A 12,679-nucleotide genomic window follows, 5' to 3' on the forward strand; every position below is an offset into this window, starting at 1 on the left:
TGGCATTCAAGGTAAGCAGAAAGAAACAAAAAGCGTTACTCATATGGCTTATTAGAAAACGAGTGACTGAAAATGACTTGTATGGTGCAACCAGCAGAGACATGACAAAGCTCTCTGGACATATTCATCATGGCATCAAGGCCAAAAAAGTGATTTTAGATGGTGAGATGTTGGCCTATGACCCCACTGAACAAAAGTTTCTTCCATTTGGTACACTTAAAGATGCTTCTAAATCAAGAGATATCAATGATCCCACTCAACCACATCCATGTTACCTTGTGTTTGATATCTTACTGTTTAATGATACTCCTCTTGTTGACAACAAATTGGAGGACAGACTCAAGGTGTTGAGTACTGTGATGAAAGAACAAGGTATGCATTTGAGATTTGTGACAAGAAAACATGTCAGCACAAAAGAAGAAGTGAATACAGCATTAGAAGAAGCCTTGCTGAACCATGAAGAAGGAATTGTGATCAAAGATCCTAGCTCGATGTATAAGCTCAGTCAACGTTCTTCACATTGGCTAAAATACAAGCCTACTCATTTGGATTCCCTCGTCGATACATGCGATTTAGTAGTAGTGGGTGCAAGACATGGTCAAGGAACAAGAGCAGGCAAATTTGCTAGTATTTTATGTGCCGTCAGAGATGATAGAATACCAGAAACAGAACCACCTCGGTTTGTTACATTTACGTTGGCTGGTGGAGGATTGAATCAGCAGATCATGCGAGAGTTACAGCATTTGATGAAGACAAGAACAGAGCATGATCCAAAAAGAATACCTGCCTGGCTAGTTCATCCTGAAAAAGGCGGAGAAACCTTTAATATTATAGTAGACTATCAAGACAACATTGTAGTCGAAGTGAAGGGCGTTGAGATCGTAGACTCAACCAAATTTGGCTTGCAATCCACCTTGCGTTTTCCTGTGATGAAAGGGTTTCGACATGATAAGGGATGGCAAGATATCATGACTTATACTGACGCGGTCAACGCTAAAGCAGAGGGAGCTGTAGGCAAAAAAAGAGCCGCTCATGATCGTATTGATCGAGTGAAAGGTAAAAAAGCAAGACGAGGTACCGTTTTATTGGCCAGTCAACGTGGAGTAGATTCTAGTCAAGTTGTTCAACACACAACCATTTTTGAAAACACCAAGTTTTTTGTGATTACAGGTGCTAAAGTGAACAAACATCAGCCTGGTATCTCTAAAGACGAACTTGATCTTCTGATTAAGGCAAATGGTGGTGAATACACTCAGAACAAGAATGCAGACATTTTGATTGCAGGTGTCACGAATTCACGAGTCCAGAGTATCATTCAGTATGTCAAAAACAAAGACATTTTACTTCCCAATTATATTATGGACAGCATTGAAGCAGGTCGACTATTACCTATTCAACCCAAATACATGCTTTATACTTCACCTGAAACAGCCAATATGTTTGCCAAAAAGATGGATCCTTATGGCGATTCTTATACAAAGCCTGTTAAAGCTGGAGATCTGGACGAGATTATGGAAAGAATGAATCCTACAGAAGAATATGACGATAAAGATCGCAGAGACATTGCCCTGCAACTTCAAGAACGGTATTTTACAGAAGGTATCAGTGGTATGGTGTTTCTGAATTCACTTGCCTATTTTGATTTTGATACAAGCATGTCTCCTACGCAGCCATCGCCCATTAACTTGGCCTGGGTAGAATGGAAGAAAAAGACTGAGGCGATGGAAATGGCCAAAGCATGCTTCGAATTTGAAGCAGGCCAAGTAACTCAGGATATTCATGACGAGCGTATAACGCATATTGTCATGAATGGTCCAGATCGATTACAAGAATTAACCAATGTGTTTGTCAATAGACCTCTACCTCGTTTTGTCACCTTGGAATGGATTAACAAATGCTTTGAAGAAGAAGTGATTCTTGATGAATCAGGTAAGCTTGAACTGTCTTTATTTCGAGATTACTTATTATATAGAATTTCATCCTAAATATACCCAACGACTATAACTATTTTCTCCCCACCTTAGGGAGTCCAATACATGTAGCGTACTTCATTTATTGGATTGTTCATTATCATTTGGTCTCTTACATTCATTGCCACAATAAAAAGTAGGTGCTTGTCCACAAATCTCCGGTTCCTTGATATGACAACAGAAGGGATGCTTTTTATCTGAGACTATTTCATTACATACGTTGTCTTTAGTATAAAAGCAAGGCGATTGGCCATGAATAGCAGGTTCATGGTCACAGTTGGTAGCGTTTCTTTCCATTGTAGAGATAAAGAAAGAGAGAGAAGAGTCTCCTTTTCTCTGTTTAAAATAAAATGACGCCAAATGAAACGAATTTCATGCAACCTTCTCCTTTATTTATATATGAAAAGGTCCGGACTCATACAACTTGGTAAGACAAACATGCCTGGGAGAATACATGTTCTAAAAAAAGAGTTGCTTATACACTGACCTAAAATAAAAATTAGCCCAGTTTTTCGTCATTCGAACTCAGTAACAAAGGTATTATGATCCAAGAGCCTTTTAATATGCCAAGACGATACTCAAACGCGCTCAGTTTTTTGTGGATGATTTGTTGAGATGTTTGTTTTAAGATATTGTAGTTTAGTACTTGGTGGTACAGCCTTTGGCATCAATCACAGCTTGGTATTGGTTGGTCAAGCGTGTAGTAGTATGCATGTAATGGGAATATAGTAAGGGAGGTATTTAACTACCTTCTCATATCCATGTAGGTATTTTATATATACTGGTTCATATCTGTTACTAATTTGCTTCGCTCTTTTACCTCCCTTCTATTCTCTGCTCTTATAATCCAATGTAAGTAACAATATTTTAATTTTTGCTTATTTCAATAAAGTGTACTAGTATTACGAAAAGGAATTGTGTTGTTCGTTGCGGAACGGAAGCAAGAACAATCCATTAAGATACATGTTATAACTGAGCTCAATCAAAACAAATGCTCTGAGTGTCATCTTAATTCCGTATATTTCTAAGTTAGATTTTTTATTAACTTTTGTTTTGGTACCAAGAGAATAAATATTACTTTATTGTCAACCAAGCTAAATTTTAGCAGAAAAAAAAAAGACAAAGAACAGACGAGATTTCCTCATTGAATGTACAAGCTGTACAATCCATATGTAGCAGTCTCAGCATCTAATGACCGCTTTCAAAGCCATGCCCTCACTTTGTAGTCACTCCTCTTCTTGCACCCTTATATTTACAATAAAAAGAAAAAGACGAAACATAATTCTCTTATCTCAACAAACTAACTTGAGAACCTTTATCAGATACCTTTGTTTCATGTTTAGATCTAAAGAAGGAATAAGAGAACCTTCTTAATCTATTTTTAACCAGCAAGTGCAAAATTAATCAGAAATTCATTGTTAATGCAAGCTTCATCTTCAAGACGCCAACTCCGCCTACAATTTTTTATTTTTACACAATTGGAAATTAAAAAATAGGATAAACTGGTTTTTCTATGTTGAATAAATAATTAAGGGAGGAATCATTGTGCTTTTTTTGGTAATAGATAGCTGCTAGTATGACAAGTGTGGACGTGATGGCTAGAGCCTTTTTTTTATTGGTATCAATTGTCACGTGCTGTTTTTTGTTTTCACTGGACGACTGAGACATTGACCATTCATCTCTGCAACTGATAGATCTTTGTCGTTTCTTGAGTTGTACATTATTGAAATCGCTAACAGATTCTGACCTGCGTGGTCTAGTTTTTACAGTCAGAGAGCGTTCATATTCTCTTAGCTGATAAATTAGCTCCATATTGGGTCGAATGCCAGGTGCTTTTGTCTTGACAAACCGCAATGTATCATCTAATGACCATACACGAGCAGAAGAAGATAAGTGTATCAGGAATGCGACCACAAGAGCAGCAGATCGTTCAATTCCTTGTTGACAATGAATAAGAACTGTTTGGTGTTGACTATGTGCTTGATAGATCAAACTGATAGCTCGAGTGAATTCTGATTTAGCCAGGTCTTGCTGGCTGTGTGTCCATGCAAAATGATGATAGGTGATGTGATGAGGTATAGTCTTGATAGTGATCTCACAGGCCACGTTAATGATACAATTGATCCGGTGTCGTTCTAATTGAGCTGTATCTAGTGCATTGTGGTATGCACCCAAATACAAGTTGGGTAGAATACATGCTGGACCTGTTTGATAGTCATCTGTTTTGTGTCTTGTAAAAGATCCTTGCTTTTTCGAAATATTCAAGGCGAGTTTTTTAGGGTTTCGTTTGTTGTTCATGTTGAAGAAGAAGAAGAAAAAAACAAATGAAAATAGAAAAATTTTGCTTGACTATAAATGCAAGCACATCAACCTGTCGATTTTATTTAAACCAGTCAACAAAAAAAAAAAGAAAACAGAAATGTTTAGGAGTAAATTAATAATTCAATATAGCTGCATGTACGCAAATTGTAATATAAAGCTTTCCACCCCCTCCCTCACTTTTCTTCCTCCTCATCACAATATTCTCCTTGACAATTAAAACAAACACAATAAGCTTTTCTACCCCCTTCACACATTCCAAAAATAAGTGTAATATTGTGTTTTATTTAAAATCAAATTCTTTTTTTAAGAAAAAATTTAGGCAGTAGCACCAAGAGTGGGGAAAGCAGTAACATCTTGAAGGTTGACAGCAGGACCGTTGTTGGAGCCCTTAGGACCACGACGGCCCTTGTTGTTGTTGTTAGCACGACCACGACGGTCGTTCTTGCGGAATTCAGCGCGAGGCTTTTCTTGGAAACGTTGTTCAATATCAACGAAAACCTTTTCCTTACGGGTCTTTTCAGTAGTAGTCTTCTTGACAGTCTTGGTTTCCTTGCTAACGTAGAATTCTTCAAATTCTTCCTTGGAGAAGGCAACGGTACCCTTGAAAGCGGATTCATCATTATCGTTGGCCTTACGGGCTTCAGGAAGAGAAACCTTCAAAGACTTGTTGGCCTTTTCAGCCAAGTATTCATCCAAAGTCTTGACCTTTTCTTCTTCTTGAACAGGAGCATCAGCAACTTCTTGTTCAGGAGCATCGGGGTCAGCAGGGCTCAAGGTATCCTTGGCACCTTCAGCTTCAGAGGTTCCGGCCTTACCCCAACCCTTGTTGATCTTCTTTTCAGTATCACTATAACATAGTGTGTCAGATATAACAGACCACTTCTTTTCTTCTATACTTACACAATACCGGTACCAGAGTGACGGTCGAATTGACGGCCACGTTGGGGACGACCTTCCTTTTGTTGACGACCCTTGGTAGGCTTACCACCCTTGGAAGCACGAGCAGCTAAATGAAAAATTTTTTGGTCAATACCTAATTTAAAATAAAGAGAAGAGAAAAAGATACAAGCAATCAAGCAATAAGATCCAATACTGTTCTATTCTCGGTGTATATTGTTGTAATGATGCTAGAATGGTGTCAAACTCAATAACACTTATTGAGGTTAGGTCCTAAAATAAGCTTTTTTTCTTCTTTTTTTTGTGCATGGCTTGTCTTAGTTTGGCGATATATACTTGAATGGCTTGTTCTCTCTTTTCTTTTCTCTTTCTCTATTAATATTTACCATCCTTGTTGATCTTGGCAACGTTCTTCTTGTCAATAACAACAGGAGCAGCTTCTTCCTTGACAGGAGCAGCAGGGCGAGGGACCTCACCATCGCCGAGGACGTCGAAAAGGTTCTTGGAAAAAGTGGACATATCTAATAAAAGAGCTTGATTGCGATGGATGCCTCGAAAGGTGATGGATGGATGGGTTATCGCAAAAACACAAAGGGAAGGATTAGACGATATGGACCATTTAATTTTTATAAGTCTAAAAAAAATTCAGTTCCAGCAGCTGTCCGTCTCGATCAATGATAACTGCCAATCATCGTCGAGCAAGATGATTACTTAAAATAACTTGGCCTAACAGATTATCATGTTCACTTTCTAACAATGTGTTTTGATTGGCCCAAGGTAAACATTGTATATATTCATATCAATTAAGCATGCCGTACCTCTTGTGACATCATTCACCCTAAAATAAAAAAAAGGATTGGCATTTTTTTTAATCTAAAAAAATGGTTTATTTATTTACGCGCCCACATGGACTGTTCACATTTAAAAATAGAAGTACAAGAATCTATAAACAAGTAAAAAATACAGTTGCTACTAAAGATAGTAGGACAGTGGAACTATACATCAAAGTACTGGCATCGGAAGAGCTTCCTGATCCGCCTGTAGAAGCAGTGGCTTCATAGACATCACATTGAAGTTGAGAAGGTCTTGTGTAACTCACATTGTTTAATGCGGCAGCAATCTCGAGCGTGTTTCCCTTGTTATAAAAGTCGATCTCTAAAAAGGTGGGTTGACGGCCAAAAGTAGATTTACACTGTTGAGCTTGTGCAAGAAGAGAAGAGTTACCATTGGTAACATTGGCTGTGCCTTTTTGAGGAATTTCAATCTCGAGTGCACCAAGTCTCAATGTACCATACAAAAAGTGATTCATTATATATAAGGATTCAGTAGGATCGTTGGGTTCAGTAGGTCTATCAATGGTACAACTAAAAGAAGATTCGTTCTTATTGTTGTAAGGTGTTTCAAAACAAAAGTCCCATTCTGGTAATAGCCTAAAAAAGAGTTAGAGAAATTAAGGGGTAAATAAATATTTACCAAGCAACTTGATGTGTATCTGTGCCTTCATCTACGAAATTTACAACCCGTTTGCCACTGCTAATCATTTCGCCTAGTGTTGGCCATGTCAAGTTACCATAGGCTTGCGTATGAACATAGTCTGTCAGACCACTTGCATTATAGGCAGCTTCAAAAGCAGTTGGAGTGAAGTTGCCCAAATTGTTCCACATAATAGTGACGACTTCATTGGGATTTGCTTTGACCCATTCTGTGATTTTAGTGAGCGTATCCACGGCCGAACCTCCATTTAAGATAGTACATGATGTGTGACACAGTTGGATGCTATTGGCATCCGTGCCTGCTGTAGTTGCATTTGATGATCTGATAGCAGACAACTTGAGACCTCGGACACCATCAGTGAGTTGAGTGGGAATAGGACACGCTTGATTCGAAGCTGGATTAGCAACATAACCATAAGCATTGTGTGTCAAGAGATAAGTCAATGAATTATAATGTTTATTGCAAAACTCGGCATAGCCGTTACAGAGCTGTTGTGCGCTTACAGAGACAGTAGCAAGAGCAAGAACAGCTAAGGATGAAATATACATGACAATGATAATAATACAATGAAGAGAAAAGTATAAAGAGGAAGAAGAAAAGGGGAATGTATTTTAAATTAGACAAAAAGCTATTTATGGATCCTAAATTAATTCGGACTGCAAATCCAAATCGGTACAGGCGTTGCTTGGCAACATTTATTTCTAAGTAGCAACTGTTTTGAATTGACGCTCAGCAGGTGTAATTATTTTGTTTCAGAGGGCACACTCCTTTTCTCGCTTTTTTTTTTTTATCTTTTCTTTTTGATAATGACTTGCTCTTTGCATCAAGCTCAATTATCGCATGAAAATTTATATACTTACGCCAAACAAAAAATGCTTGCGAAATATTGGATTGAAACTATCACAGGTCAACAGTTGCCTTCAAACGACTTTTCTTGCTTAAAAGACGGAGTTGCTCTTTTCGAGTACGTGCATAATAGACCTATCTCCCTTTTAAAGAGCCCACTAATCATGATTACAATAGAATTGCTCGAATATTACTCAGCCATAACAAAGACCCATTGGACCTGAATATTGAGAATGATCCGGTAAAGATAGTTTATACAAAAATAGGAGAGGATGAAAGAGAGGGAGAAAGAGAGAAAAAATATGTTTGAGCAAAAGAAAGGGATAGATCAGAATGAAGAATAAAGAAAATTACTGACATAATTGTAGAGAGCTAGAATTGCTTTCTTTTTGCAAACAGTACAGAGTGTAAGTCAAGAGAAAAAAAAGAAGGAAAAGAGATGATTTAATTTATGAGATAGAATAACCTTTGTTCATTTTTGTCTAGTTTGGTCTACAACAAAACGATCTGTTTAGTATAAATGACCTGATTAATGAAGAGAATATGAATGCTGTAAGTAATATGAAATCCAACTTTATACTTTTCTTTGCTCCTTTAAATTTCTTCGCAGACTCACCTTTTTTTTTCTTTTTTCTTTCCTAATTTTTTTTACAGGTAGTATCAACTATTTCGATACTAGCATATTCGTGTAAAATATTCGCAGAGAAATTATCACCTATCATCATTATTCCAACTCGATCTCAATCAGACATAACTCAGCAATATCCACCTAGACCCATTCATAAATCAAAGAGTGAAGCCTGTCTGTCGGTTACAGAACCTAATCTTAATTATAATATGGTTTCCACCACTGCTATGAAGGATACTACAGAAACGACATCTCATACGATGAATCATCAGGAGCAGGAGTCTTGTAAGGAGCATCGTCATCGTAAAGAGGAGCTGGACGCCATTCACACTGCAAAAATGTACTCAAATGTCAATATCAAAGAGGAATTATCTTTCTCTAGTACTTCGGGCACAAATCAAGCAAAAAGATCCAGTTGGGATAACCCTCCACCACTTGACATTCAGCGACCCAATTGTATACCAGGCATTGGCCCATTCAACATTTCAGATTTCCGGGACGAAGAAGAAGAAGATTACACATTACCAATTCAATATGATGAAGAGGAGGAAGAGGACGAAGATGAAGACGATGAAGATGAACACACATATGACACAAAAAAAAGTCATACACCTTCTTTCTCGGGTGATAGTGGCTATGGAACAGCGGCCAGACGAAAAACCAATCGTAAAGCAGTAAAAGAAGAAGAGCAAAAAGTGCAGGACTTATTTGAGTCATTATTTGCTCCTATTCCCACAACGCCGGATGTACAACAGCAACAAATAGCAACACCTCCTTCATTGAAAATGCATCCGCCCAGCACTCCGGCATCTACACATAGTAAGCTCTCACTCTTATTTTCCAAAAAAAAGAACAAATCAAGCAAGGAGCCACACTTTATAAAGTTCCAAACATGGTCTAGCCAAAATCAACAACACAGTACTATTGACTCTCGAAGGCCTTATGAGGAGGATTTGTTTAAATCAGCCAAAGAAAAGAATGAGCAGTTATCTTTGCTAAATTTCTTGGAAGAAAACCGTATTGAGCCTTGTTTGCCTCCTACAATTCAGGTTCAGAGCCCTACTAAAAATCGCCCTAGAAGAAGAACAGATGCTTCGTTAACTCGAGTTTTATTGCCCTCCAAGACTGAACAAAAGCAGATTCATAGCCAATGTCAATCAATTAAGTCCATACCTGAACAAAAAACTATTATACCACAAAAATCGGTTTCTTCGAGTTTAAATGCTGTGGGAGACAACAATTTAGAATTGTCGAATGAACAAGGCAATGTTGTTGCTCGCTATGTAAGTGCTTTGTTGATGTTTTATTGTGCTTATTTTTTTTTTTTTAGAAACTAGGGAATGTCATTGGCAAAGGACACTTTGGTACAGTATATAGGTAAGTCGGCTAAATGATGTCTCCTATTTCCCTTTCTTAAACCTACTTTTCATTAGAGCCCTTGATTTAATCTCGGGTAAAACAGTTGCAATAAAGCAAGTAAGTCTAAAGGACGCACGCAAAAGCGATATAGAAGATATGATGCAAGAAGCTTCCCTCTTAAGCTCATTGACACACTCAAATATTGTCAAATATGAAGGCTTTATTCAAACACAAGACCATATGAATATTGTACTTGAGTTTGTCGAGAATGGCTCTCTGTTGCATACACTTAAGCATTTTGGCAATGCTTTACCAGAGAACTTAGTGGCTAGTTACTGTCATGATATTCTACAAGGATTGGCCTATTTACATCAACAGGATGTTGTACATTGTGATCTGAAAGCAGCCAACATTTTGACGACTAAAACAGGAGATGTCAAATTATCTGACTTTGGTGTTTCTCTAAGCCTAAAGCTTAAAAGTCAAGATGAGGACAACATGGTGTCTGGTACACCTTTTTGGAGTAAGAATCCAGTTTTATTTTATTTGTTTTAACTTGTGTATTTTAGTGTCGCCTGAGGTTATTGAACTAAAAGGAGTATCAGTTCAATCTGACATTTGGTAAATAGATTTAAGTTTGAAACCAATTACTCATCCATTTCATAGGTCATTAGGATGCACTATTGTTGAACTATGTACAGGCAAACCACCTTATGCAGAGTTAATTACCATGACTGCCATGTTTAAAATTGTTGAAGACGACTGTCCTCCTTTACCAGACAACATCTCAGATGTGAGTCTATATCCTTTTATACAGCCAGGTTCTTATTTAACTCAATAGGACTTGATTGATTTCCTTAAACTATGCTTCAAAAAGAACCCAGTGGAGAGACCAAAGGCTATTCACTTGCTGCACCATCCCTGGATTACTCAAAGGGCAACACCTGTTAAGAGTAACAGCACAGTGCTAAACAATTACTTACAAAACACAACTCATAAAACAGACCAATTTACCATCACACAAAACAGCAATAGTTACTCTCTGACTGATAAGCCTTCTCTGATCATTAATCATAATGGCAGTAAAGTGATTAGTAAGCTAGCTAATCATCAGAAGCAGAAAAAAGCATCTTCCTTGGACAGACAATCTATGCCTACCATTATTGCAAACACTCAAGAACATCATCAGGAGCATGTCCATAGTCTGATTGAATGCTCATTTCCAAAAGGTAATTAGCGTACTGTACAAGTACATACTGACATTTCTGAAAAAAGGTGCTGGACAATGTAAGATATGCAATACAGATATCAAACATGCAGCTTTTGTATGCAAAGACTTTTGTGGATTTGTTTGTCACAAACAATGTAAATTAGATGTAAGGTATACAATTCAATGTGTATATATAAACTAAGTATTACCATTAGGTCAATAGCAATCGTAAACTAACAGATCAACAAAGAACCTCATTGACATCCTTGGCTTCGCATCACAATGGTCCTAAACCAATGGCCACTGTATCCTCTCAAATACGCGAGAAATTCTCTTTTTCCAGAATCCTTTCTAATCACAACACAAACAGCTACACAGGACGCAAATCACCCATACATGAATTGGATGATATAGTTGAAAATGAACAAACAAATCGTACAAGTAAATGGTGGAAGAAAAAGTCCATCAAATAACCCTTTATATTCGCTACAAATAGATAGATAGATATATACCATTTCCTCTCTTTTTTTCCTCTCTTTTAATGCATAATAAATTATATTTTACTTTTTTGATAAGGAGGTGTAGTAGAGTAACCATAAAACATAGGGCTAATCATGGATGGATTGAATACGTTTTCTTTATGTTGCATTGGTGAATATTTCTGGAAGACGTGTTTTGTTCCTTGAAAAGCAGGATGAATATGCTCTGGAAACTTTTGTAAACGAACCATTACATTAGTTGAATGGTTTTCTATAGTTTTGTATTGACCGTTATTCATAGAGTAGAAGAAAAAGAAAATAATGCATCATATTCACACCCTACAAAGACGTATTTTTCTTTGTCAGCATTGTGACACATACATATCAGATCATGATTTATTATTAAAGGTTTTGTTCATTATTTTCATTGCTTTCTTCCAAAAAGAATTCATCGTCTATATCGAGTGAGCCATCTAAATCGAATAGCAATACAATCACAAATAACATGGGCAGCACTACTTTGGGTCGCATAACTTGCCTTGTGAATTGCAAAACGATATGTCCGAAGTAAGAAGGTGATTGAAGCAGTGTTGCTGCAGATGTCGAAGAAGAGTAAGAAGAGGAAGAGGAAGAAGCTGCTACTGCTGCTGCTGCTGCTATAACTCGAGAACTGACATATTGATAAGGGAATAACGAAAACCCTGCTCCTTCAGGCATATTTCGATGGTTGAAAAGGAGAAAAGAAAAAAATAAGTAATGTCGCGGTTTTTGAAATCATTCTATGAAGGGGGTCTTGTGATGCAACCTTAAAGAACAACCTAATAGCTACTTTACGAAAAGTTACAAGCGAAAAGGTCAATATCATTGCCTTTATAGAGCATCCTTTGTATGGAAACTTTGCTTATTCAAAGGGTATGCTTACTGTGCGAATAACCCATGCCAACTAATATTAGACATATTGTTGACTTTCAATATTAGGAGATACCAGAAAAACTCTGGTTAATTCATCTATAGTTATAGTCGTTGTATGGCCTGTTTTTCTCTTAAAAATGCACATTATAGCACAGTGAATAATGACCTTGTTCAAAAACATAACCATAGCAAAGACTAAAATCAATATATTTCGATATACTAAAACTATATATATACTATGTGATCACAAAATAACTTTTGATTTCATTGGCACATTACACACTTAATATGCTTTTATGCCTTTTTCGAGTATCAAACTTATTATGCAATTTTGGTTTATAAACTAGCTTTCCTTACAACTCATTTTTGGATAAAATTGATTAGCTGCAGGTGCGAATGCTTTTCAAAATAAATCATCATTTCTGTCTTCTAATTCCTTTCTTTTGAGTTCCTTATGTTTAAGCATTCGTAAATGAATATATTTATACAAAAATATAGTAAGTTTTGAAAAAGTCATTTTGACCTTATGATCCCTTTTACGAAATCTTCAATCGTGGTTTCT

General features: G+C 37.0%; 10 protein-coding genes across 10 annotated transcripts; 5 read left to right on the forward strand and 5 right to left on the reverse strand.

Annotated features, from left to right (window-relative positions):
* Positions 1-38: 38 nt before the first annotated feature.
* Positions 39-680, forward strand: B0P05DRAFT_454607 (ATP dependent DNA ligase domain-containing protein; the record flags this gene model as incomplete). The annotated part of the gene is made up of 1 exon (XM_051573927.1): positions 39-680. A coding segment is annotated over one exon (642 nt), but the record flags the coding sequence as incomplete, so codon positions are not given.
* Positions 681-1,052: 372 nt separating this feature from the next.
* B0P05DRAFT_458262 (uncharacterized protein) lies at positions 1,053-1,511 on the forward strand (the record flags this gene model as incomplete). The annotated part of the gene is made up of 1 exon (XM_051573969.1): positions 1,053-1,511. A coding segment is annotated over one exon (459 nt), but the record flags the coding sequence as incomplete, so codon positions are not given.
* Positions 1,512-1,913: 402 nt separating this feature from the next.
* B0P05DRAFT_565617 (uncharacterized protein) lies at positions 1,914-2,332 on the reverse strand (the record flags this gene model as incomplete). The annotated part of the gene is made up of 1 exon (XM_051580974.1): positions 1,914-2,332. A coding segment is annotated over exon 1 (215 nt), but the record flags the coding sequence as incomplete, so codon positions are not given.
* A 1,065-nt stretch (positions 2,333-3,397) lies between these two features.
* On the reverse strand, positions 3,398-4,549 carry B0P05DRAFT_500871 (protein-tyrosine phosphatase-like protein). Its single transcript, XM_051575441.1, has one exon. It carries the CDS (start codon positions 4,266-4,268, stop codon positions 3,456-3,458), a length of 813 nt encoding a protein of 270 aa, XP_051429236.1. The 5' UTR covers positions 4,269-4,549; the 3' UTR covers positions 3,398-3,455.
* A 5-nt stretch (positions 4,550-4,554) lies between these two features.
* B0P05DRAFT_565624 (uncharacterized protein) lies at positions 4,555-6,050 on the reverse strand. Its single transcript, XM_051580975.1, has 3 exons — positions 5,576-6,050; positions 5,193-5,298; positions 4,555-5,139 (listed from the first exon to the last, which is right to left on the reverse strand). The coding sequence occupies exons 1-3, from the start codon at positions 5,706-5,708 to the stop codon at positions 4,608-4,610; spliced, it is 771 nt and encodes a 256-aa protein (XP_051429237.1). The 5' UTR covers positions 5,709-6,050; the 3' UTR covers positions 4,555-4,607.
* Position 6,051: 1 nt separating this feature from the next.
* B0P05DRAFT_565627 (PLC-like phosphodiesterase) lies at positions 6,052-7,288 on the reverse strand. Its single transcript, XM_051580976.1, has 2 exons — positions 6,663-7,288; positions 6,052-6,619 (listed from the first exon to the last, which is right to left on the reverse strand). Exons 1-2 carry the CDS (start codon positions 7,229-7,231, stop codon positions 6,133-6,135), a joined length of 1,056 nt encoding a protein of 351 aa, XP_051429238.1. The 5' UTR covers positions 7,232-7,288; the 3' UTR covers positions 6,052-6,132.
* A 63-nt stretch (positions 7,289-7,351) lies between these two features.
* Positions 7,352-8,261, forward strand: B0P05DRAFT_359846 (uncharacterized protein). Its single transcript, XM_051573617.1, has 5 exons — positions 7,352-7,647; positions 7,707-7,770; positions 7,898-7,936; positions 7,990-8,081; positions 8,188-8,261. The coding sequence occupies exons 1-4, from the start codon at positions 7,490-7,492 to the stop codon at positions 8,047-8,049; spliced, it is 321 nt and encodes a 106-aa protein (XP_051429239.1). The 5' UTR covers positions 7,352-7,489; the 3' UTR covers positions 8,050-8,081; positions 8,188-8,261.
* Positions 7,930-10,561, forward strand: B0P05DRAFT_359841 (kinase-like domain-containing protein). The gene is made up of 7 exons (XM_051573616.1): positions 7,930-7,936; positions 7,990-8,081; positions 8,184-9,440; positions 9,488-9,534; positions 9,591-10,039; positions 10,086-10,137; positions 10,183-10,561. The coding sequence occupies exons 2-7, from the start codon at positions 8,073-8,075 to the stop codon at positions 10,355-10,357; spliced, it is 1,989 nt and encodes a 662-aa protein (XP_051429240.1). The 5' UTR covers positions 7,930-7,936; positions 7,990-8,072; the 3' UTR covers positions 10,358-10,561.
* Positions 10,562-10,666: 105 nt separating this feature from the next.
* Positions 10,667-11,199, forward strand: B0P05DRAFT_481502 (uncharacterized protein; the record flags this gene model as incomplete). The annotated part of the gene is made up of 3 exons (XM_051575184.1): positions 10,667-10,745; positions 10,852-10,897; positions 10,977-11,199. 3 exons carry the CDS (start codon positions 10,667-10,669, stop codon positions 11,197-11,199), a joined length of 348 nt encoding a protein of 115 aa, XP_051429241.1.
* A 408-nt stretch (positions 11,200-11,607) lies between these two features.
* Positions 11,608-11,922, reverse strand: B0P05DRAFT_592567 (uncharacterized protein; the record flags this gene model as incomplete). The annotated part of the gene is made up of 1 exon (XM_051583003.1): positions 11,608-11,922. The coding sequence occupies one exon, from the start codon at positions 11,920-11,922 to the stop codon at positions 11,608-11,610; it is 315 nt and encodes a 104-aa protein (XP_051429242.1).
* Positions 11,923-12,679: the final 757 nt, after the last annotated feature.

Source organism: Gilbertella persicaria (genome assembly GCF_025201335.1).
Source record: "Gilbertella persicaria strain CBS 190.32 chromosome Unknown B0P05scaffold_82, whole genome shotgun sequence".
NCBI classification, from domain to species: domain Eukaryota; kingdom Fungi; phylum Mucoromycota; class Mucoromycetes; order Mucorales; family Choanephoraceae; genus Gilbertella; species Gilbertella persicaria.

Excerpts from the sequence above, each read along its gene's own strand:
- B0P05DRAFT_565627 (XM_051580976.1), bottom strand. The coding sequence starts at position 7,231 with ATGTATATTTCATCCTTAGCTGTTCTTGCTCTTGCTACTGTCTCTGTA. Across the intron at positions 6,620-6,662 it reads GATACACATCAAGTTGCTTG|GCTATTACCAGAATGGGACT; the intron begins GTAAATATTTAT and ends ACTCTTTTTTAG.
- B0P05DRAFT_500871 (XM_051575441.1), bottom strand. The coding sequence starts at position 4,268 with ATGAACAACAAACGAAACCCTAAAAAACTCGCCTTGAATATTTCGAAA.
- B0P05DRAFT_359841 (XM_051573616.1), top strand. Across the intron at positions 9,441-9,487 it reads GCAATGTTGTTGCTCGCTAT|AAACTAGGGAATGTCATTGG; the intron begins GTAAGTGCTTTG and ends TTTTTTTTTTAG. Across the intron at positions 9,535-9,590 it reads CACTTTGGTACAGTATATAG|AGCCCTTGATTTAATCTCGG; the intron begins GTAAGTCGGCTA and ends ACTTTTCATTAG.
- B0P05DRAFT_359846 (XM_051573617.1), top strand. The coding sequence starts at position 7,490 with ATGACTTGCTCTTTGCATCAAGCTCAATTATCGCATGAAAATTTATAT. Across the intron at positions 7,648-7,706 it reads GACGGAGTTGCTCTTTTCGA|AATTGCTCGAATATTACTCA; the intron begins GTACGTGCATAA and ends TGATTACAATAG. Across the intron at positions 7,771-7,897 it reads TGAATATTGAGAATGATCCG|AGAGCTAGAATTGCTTTCTT; the intron begins GTAAAGATAGTT and ends ACATAATTGTAG.
- B0P05DRAFT_565624 (XM_051580975.1), bottom strand. The coding sequence starts at position 5,708 with ATGTCCACTTTTTCCAAGAACCTTTTCGACGTCCTCGGCGATGGTGAG. Across the intron at positions 5,299-5,575 it reads TGCCAAGATCAACAAGGATG|CTGCTCGTGCTTCCAAGGGT; the intron begins GTAAATATTAAT and ends TTTTTCATTTAG. Across the intron at positions 5,140-5,192 it reads CACTCTGGTACCGGTATTGT|TGATACTGAAAAGAAGATCA; the intron begins GTAAGTATAGAA and ends ACTATGTTATAG.